Source organism: Corvus brachyrhynchos, unplaced genomic scaffold (assembly GCF_000691975.1).
Source record: "Corvus brachyrhynchos isolate BGI_N302 unplaced genomic scaffold, ASM69197v1 scaffold83, whole genome shotgun sequence".
NCBI classification, from domain to species: domain Eukaryota; kingdom Metazoa; phylum Chordata; class Aves; order Passeriformes; family Corvidae; genus Corvus; species Corvus brachyrhynchos.
Window position 1 is genome coordinate 3,154,366 of NW_008238464.1, and position 7,336 is coordinate 3,161,701.

Sequence of the window (7,336 nt, forward strand, 5' to 3'; positions counted from 1 at the left end):
GAGAAGTGAAACACAGATTATTGTAATAAAGAATTCTGAGGATATGTACTGAAATCACAGTAGTAATAATACACTGATTATGCCAATAAATAAATTCAGAATTCTATATATGAATTCCTATGGTGCTGCCACTGGAATCACTAAGGTTTCAACAAATATTTGAATGCTAGTAGGCAGTGGAAAAGGTAAAGAAGAAAATGAAAATGAAAAATGCAGAACACCATCCATGACTCACCTGAAGCAGGAAGAGTGTTTGCACTGATGTGTTCAAGGAGATAACTAAGTTGCACAAACCACCCCCAACCAAACACTTATACATCGTTGACTTTGTACTTTCATCAAGTAATATAACGAAGCTGATATGGAACATTATCAGCGCAAAATACATTTTTTCCATGTTTCATATGAAATACAAACAGTGGTGACTGGCAAGTAATGAGCTTGAACAGTAAATAGCACAGGAGTGCCACAACTCTCTGTACAGCTCTGAGAGTAACCTCTCTACAGGTAAGCCGTGCACACAAATGAACACTAAAATATCAACAGCACCATTTTTCTCTTGTCACTGAAATGTCACTTATGCCTGAGATGAGACAGGATGCATTAATCCAGATCCATGAACTACGGCTAGTTGCTCCAGCACACCTTTACAGTCATTTGAGAGAATTAAAAAGGAAATCTATTCTTAAAATGAAGGTAGAAAAATGGCACAGGAAATATAAACAAATAATTTATGACACAGTTGCTCAGTAGAAGTTATTACTAAACAGAAGCCACCAGTTCAAATTTCAATAAAACTTAAATTCAGCCTCAGTTTCAGTATGAATGGCCTTGTATTACTCTAAAATTAGGTCTTCTAGTACATGAAGTTAGCATATACCCAATTCTGTTACTTGGGAAAGACCAGGAATCAGCAGAGGTTGCCTGATTACCCCAAAGTGCCTAATCTTGGTCTGCAGAAAGCTTTGTGGACAAAATAGGCTACACAAAAATCACATAAGCAAACACCCTGTTATATAGGCTACTGTCACAACAGACAAAGGGAAACAGACCACAGCATAAGAAATTAAGGCCAAACATATTGCAAAATCGCCTGATTAAATAACAAAAATTCACCTTTGATTCAGCTTTTTTAAACAATCTTTCAATCTAAACACTGTTTCAAAAATTAGTCACAAGCAGGATTTGTGCGTTTACTGACATTCTTTTTTTCCCTTCCAAAACGGTTAAAAATCCATTTAAAAAAATCACAACCACTACAATATAGCAACATCTGCCCCTCTTAGAAATGTCCCAGTGGTACCAGTTAGAATAATGTCTGTCTAGAGTTAACATCCCTGCAGCAGAAATATGTGTATATACTTGCTTCCATGTGAACACAATGTGTTCCCTTTAAAAATCATGCAATTACTGTACAAGCCTGGCAGGTGAAGATACATCTGTGCAATCCAGTATTGGGACTACTGATTTTTTAACTTCACACTTCCATGACTACAGTATTTTTGTTTGTTTGCATTCATTATCACAATAGCAACTAATGCTAGTCCCACGGCTAGACTCGGAGGGCCACAAGGACTGAACTCCTGAGCAATTCCAGAAAGAAGTGGGGCAATAATTCGTCCCACCGATGTCACAGACTGTCCAACACCTAGGAGTGTACCACTGGCCTCATTCCCACCAACAGTCAGTTCCAGATCAATGATACAGGTACGGCCTATAGTAGTGGAGAAGGCCAAGAACGTGGAGGACAAAATGACCATCCATATGCTCAGCGCTGACGCATACAGGAGAATCAGCACACAGGTGAAAGTGCTGGAGTGCAACAGAAGTCTGTAAGTGTTGTGCCCATAGAGTTTTGTTATTGGTCCGAGCAGACAACCAGCCAGGACTCCAAGCACACTGCTATAGCTCATCAGGTATCCAGCAAACAAGGGTTTCACCCCAAATCTCTCCTCCAAGGCCAGAGTAAAATTACTATAGTACAGCAGAATAGCAACAGACATCAGGAACCGCACTAAAAATATATCCCACAAATTAGAGCACGCAATTCCTTTGATCTTCTTCAGCACTGTTGCAACTTGGATCCATGGAGACCGGAAAAAACTACTGTTTGTCACAGCTCTACTAGTTGCTGATTTCAAGTGCACGTCATGATTTAATTTTGCTGAGAAACTGTTTGTTCCTTTGTCTTGGTAATGCTCCCTATTGCCAGTGTTTTCTTCACTCCAGGGTAACATCCAGACAAGACCTACACAGATCAAGAAATTAGTTGATTTCATTCAATTGCATCAACTTTACATGGAAGATCTCAGTTTGACTGTAACAATATAAAAAAAAATTCAACAATACTTGTCCTTAAAAAATTTGCAAATATTAAGTCTAGTGTTATTCACAGTATCAGTTCAATTCTAAATGCAGTGAAAGCAAGAAAGGAAAGCACCGAGATGCCATTCACACCATATAAACAAATCTAATCATTAAAGCCAAAATTCTGATTTCTAGTCTTCATCTTTGGGCACATCAGAAATTCCCATTTGTGTCTGAATGTAAACGGGATATAGGCAAAACAAAGGAGAAGCACCTGGAGGATAACTGTTTTGAAATTCCCACCCTTCCATACAAGTTCAAATTCAAAGAGTAGTATTGGGATACAAAATATTTATGCCATAGATGATAAACACACTATGAAAGCAAGGTATTACAGATGGCATAAAGACACAAAAGTGAGGAATGAAGGGACCCAAGATGCAAAATGTGGCATACAACTTACCACCATTCAGAAGGAAGATAGAGGCACAGATGAAGGACGTTTGGTAAAAGCCACCTTCGAACTCTGCAAGGTAGCCACCAACAACAGGTCCCAGAATGAAGCCCACGCTGGAGGCTGCATTGAAGCGCCCCATTACTAAAGGGCGATCTCTCTCCAACACCAGGTCGGACAGCAGGGCTTTAGAGATGGAAAGTGTGTGTTTGAAAATACCTGCAACAAAATATAAATCAATTCATAAACATGTATTTCTCAGTACAAAAAAAAAAAAAAAAAAAAAAAAAAGACAGAAGGTATCTCAAAAAACAATGGTCCAAGTCTGTATGATTCATATTTTTAAAATTCCATTAATCACAAATTCTTCAGTGCTAGAGTAAGCAGCTTTGTGAGGTTTAGCTGTCTGGTGGGTAAAGCTTCAACATTTCAAATTATATGCAGGAAAAAATAATGAGAATTCCTGATTTGTAGAGACTTTTCCAATACTAAGGTTCAGTTGGTGCTGTTGGGTGATTATGCTTATACAGCCATCCACCTACCATGATTTCTCCCGCAGTAATTCTCAAGCTGAGACTACAGGGAATTTAAACTGCAAAATGCCAAGTGTTTACTCACCTACAGGGACTCTAGAAATGGCGAACAGGAACACTGTGGTGGATGCTCCAAGAAGGAAGTAACCCAGTGCACTGAGAAGAATACAAGCAAGCAGGGAATACCGTTTTCCTACTATATCACTCCAGCAGCCCTTTCACAAAGTAGGAAAGAAAGATTAGCTTTTTGTAACACTAAGCTATGTGCAGTGATCAATCAGTACTTCTAAATTAAATTGAGAAAAGAGATCAAAGGACTGTCAATGAAAGCCTAATAAGCTTATTACACAGCATTCCTAAGTGCTCAAAATCTGGAAGTCACAAGCAGAGTTCTGGCCTGCTGGCAGGGTACCTGCCAAAACTATGATTCCATTTAGTGTTACCATATAGAGCTTTTATTTTTTAAAAAAATCTCCCTTTTAAAAAGACAGTCCTGCAGTAAGTATCACAAAATATTACCAGTAAGAGCCTTCTGAAAATCTTACCATAACCAACCACAAATATTTGTTTGCATCACTGGCTGCTACGTATTAGACACTTGTTGGAACATCCTAACAGCAATGATCTTGGCTATGAGGAGTTTGTCATCTGAGCGTAGACACGTAAGAAGTAGCTATGCAGAGGGCAAACAGAAAACTTGCATTTATCATGCTTATAAATCAGCTTGATTCCTAAGAGGAAATAGTTTTTAAGAAAGTAGACAATGGTCTTGCAATTCAAAGAAAATGCCACAAAATTATAGCAGGAAATTATCCCAGGTGGCCTGCATAACAAAGCCTGAAACAGTTTTTTTATGAGATGTTCTCATAATCTATTCTCTTCAAAACTAGAAAACTAGTACCAGGGTAATATTAGGATATAAAAAAATGAATAACTAATAGAAAAAAACCCCAAAGAAATAGCAAAGATGCATGATTAATTTTAGACCATACAGTGAATTACAAGTCACTGCTCATTAAGCAGGGAAAGCAAACTAGATCACAGGCTATGAAGAGCTGACTCATGAGACTGCTTTTTGGACAGGCTACTGCATAGAAGGAAACTGCTTTACTAGCACCAACACGAGACACGATAACCCTGTGTAACTGCAACCTGCTCAGTATTGTGTCTGAGCCAAGATCTGTATTCTAGTTTTTGTCTAGAAACTCTGTTCTGTTTGGGTCTGGAAAACCTGGCAATTCCTTATAAACGAAACCGACATTTTTCATGCAAACTGATAATTGGTCCCTCCAACCAAAATGTTTATATGAACAGTTTATGCATTTTCAAAATGTTAAGAAATGCTATTATTAACCCCACCCTTTTCCCCCCTACAATCCATAGAAATACCAATATGGTCTGGAATGCAGTGTTAGAACTCACCACAAATGTGCTGGAAAATAGCTGCATTACACCATAGAGAGATCCTAAAACAAACAAAATACCAATGTTAAAAATTAAGCTTTTTTTCAAAAATGAAAATTGCACAAAATTTTAAATGATGAAAAATTGTGGAATTCTGGGAATAGTTTACTGGAAGAATGGGAAGATGGAGCAGGGCAAACCAAGGGTGGACTTTAGCATTTAATCAAGGAAATAATTTCAGGGAATGACAAAATAAAAAAGAAAAAAGTGCTGAAAAGTCAAAAAACAATGTAAGTTAAAATGATGTTGCTTTGTATGGTGTATTAAACAAAACAGATCTTGGCATTTGTAATTGCTTTCTCAGAATCAGGAGAGAATTTCACTACTGAAAGGGACTTCCCACTTGGTGCTTCAGTCTACTGCAAGGCACCACAGAAGCCCTGAAGAAAACACGGACCCTACTTTCTCATTTTGGAGGCTAGGACTTTAGCAGCACTTAGTGACAGAAGAGAAGGAACAAAGAGAAGCAGAGAGAAACATCTGCCAGACTCTTTCATTTATAAGAATACACCTCAAACCCTAGTTTTTTCTGAAGTTAAAAATCAAAGCAGACTGTTGAAATGAAAACATATTTCTGATTAATTGCTGCTTAAAATAATACTGTCAACTCAGTGTAGAGGCAGAATTATTTCATACAACGTGTTAAATAAAAAAGCAAAATAATAAAACTGAATAACAGCTCCCATAAAGTCAACCACATAAAGAATATACTGTATCACTCGACACCATAAACAATGCCATAAAAGGCACTTTAAAGCCACAGAATTTACCTTATCACTAAATACTTTAAGAAAAAATTTCAAATGTTCAGAATTTATTTGTAAACACTCCTGAAAGTGAATAAATATTTTGCCAAGACGGCTGTAAGGATTTTAATCAAACTGGGAGCAATCACGGGCATTGGAAAGCTTTGGAGAACCAGCTGCAGAAGTACCATTTGCAAAGTATAAATAGCAGTAAAACTACAAGCAACACCTCTGGCTCCCTAAATTGCTAAGTTGTGAATTCTTGGATGCTGGAAAAGGAGCCGTACAAATGCTACTGCAAGACTTCGTTGTTCTTTCCAAGTGTGCTCTTTCCAATGCACATGCTTTTGGCTACTGTCAGTGCATGAGTTTGGACAGGTCTCTGGGTCTAACAGAGTACAGCTGCCCTTACAGTTTTACTTGGAAATTGTCTTCACTTTTTATTATGCTATTAGCAAGGAAGCATTATGTTACAATGTCCAATTTGCACTAAGGCATAATCCAGGCCATTTTGTAAATCAAGTACTGCAACTTACCTATGATTCCAGCAACTGTATGACTTGCTCCTAGAGATTTGATATGAAGATTCATTAAAGGAACAACCATGCTCACCCCAAATAAGTCCTGAAAAGAAGTCAAGAAAAGTTTTAGTAACCTTCACAAAGATAATGGCAACCTGGCTTAATAACAGCCAACATTAAAAAAAAAAAAAAAAGTAAATTATCTCCGTATCAACACTAGGTCAAAAGAAAATTTTTCATATTACAAAACATATAAACTGAAATATAAAGGACTGCCTCACAGAGGAGTTACACCTATGAAAACATCAAATATTCCTTTAATACACATTAAACTTTACCTGTTTAACAAGAAAAGTACTTCATAACCAGAGTTTTAAATTCAAAGTGGTCTAATTTCGATCACCTAAAAATACTTGCTATTTGTGCAAAGAATGTGTATTTTGAAAAGCAGTATTTTAACCCTACTACAATGGGGAATAAGCTACAGTAGATTTAAACCTACTTACATACTGCCTTTGTGTATAGCTTAAGAAATGTAGTGAAAAGACATTTCATAAAAAAGAAAAAAAGAAAAAAAGAAAAAAAGGCAATTTGGTATTGAAAAACATTTTGTAAGAGGAGGGTAAAGGACACTGCCCATCCTGAGCAGTACAAGGATCTCCTACTCATTCCTTTTGCTTTATTACCTTTTGTTAAGCTCACCACATTGACCCAGTAGTTCTTTCAGTACTACTACAACCTGGCACAGCATTCAGAGCCCCTTGGAGAAGATCTATTGGAGCAAGATCACCTTTCATCACTGACTGCTTGAACTGAACTAGACTACCTCAAAGCCTGATTAACTGTTAACAGTGTGTATCACTAAGTGAATTCTCACAGTCTGTCATCAATTATTTTCTGAGGGTTGAAATTGAGGCTTACAAGGTTAGAATCATTAAATACATTAGCATGAACAAACAGAGCACACCACTTACAAACATCTTCCATAACAATCTCAGGTGTCATCTGCGAACCTGAAGAGAGGTTCAGCGACCTTGTCCAGGTTGTCAACAGAGACATTAAAAAGTACAAGACTCAGACTATACCCTGGCAGTACTGGACTGTCACAGGCATGCAGGTAGAGCAAGACCCGTTAACCACTATCCTCTGAGGGGTAGTTACTTCTCATTTCACATCTAACTCCTCATGTGGAATGATAGATACGCTGTATTTATTTGTCTGGCTACAGGAAGTTTGCATCACCACACCCTCTAAAAGGACACTCGGTTGGTTTTCTTGTGTGCCCCAGCTCAGTATCAACAAGCTGTTACA

The 7,336-nt window shown here is 37.6% G+C and overlaps 1 protein-coding gene across 1 annotated transcript; it reads right to left on the reverse strand.

The window, feature by feature from the left end:
• Positions 1-340: 340 nt before the first annotated feature.
• On the reverse strand, positions 341-6,162 carry MFSD9 (major facilitator superfamily domain containing 9). The gene is made up of 5 exons (XM_008635828.2): positions 6,041-6,162; positions 4,717-4,760; positions 3,380-3,509; positions 2,771-2,980; positions 341-2,248 (listed from the first exon to the last, which is right to left on the reverse strand). The coding sequence occupies exons 1-5, from the start codon at positions 6,108-6,110 to the stop codon at positions 1,461-1,463; spliced, it is 1,242 nt and encodes a 413-aa protein (XP_008634050.1). The 5' UTR covers positions 6,111-6,162; the 3' UTR covers positions 341-1,460.
• Positions 6,163-7,336: the final 1,174 nt, after the last annotated feature.

Coding starts and splice junctions, on each gene's coding strand:
- MFSD9 (XM_008635828.2), bottom strand. CDS start 6,110: ATGGTTGTTCCTTTAATGAATCTTCATATCAAATCTCTAGGAGCAAGT. Junction 4,761..6,040: donor TACAGTTGCTGGAATCATAG/GTAAGTTGCAGT, acceptor TGTTTGTTTTAG/GATCTCTCTATGGTGTAATG. Junction 2,249..2,770: donor TATCTTCCTTCTGAATGGTG/GTAAGTTGTATG, acceptor TGATCTGTGTAG/GTCTTGTCTGGATGTTACCC.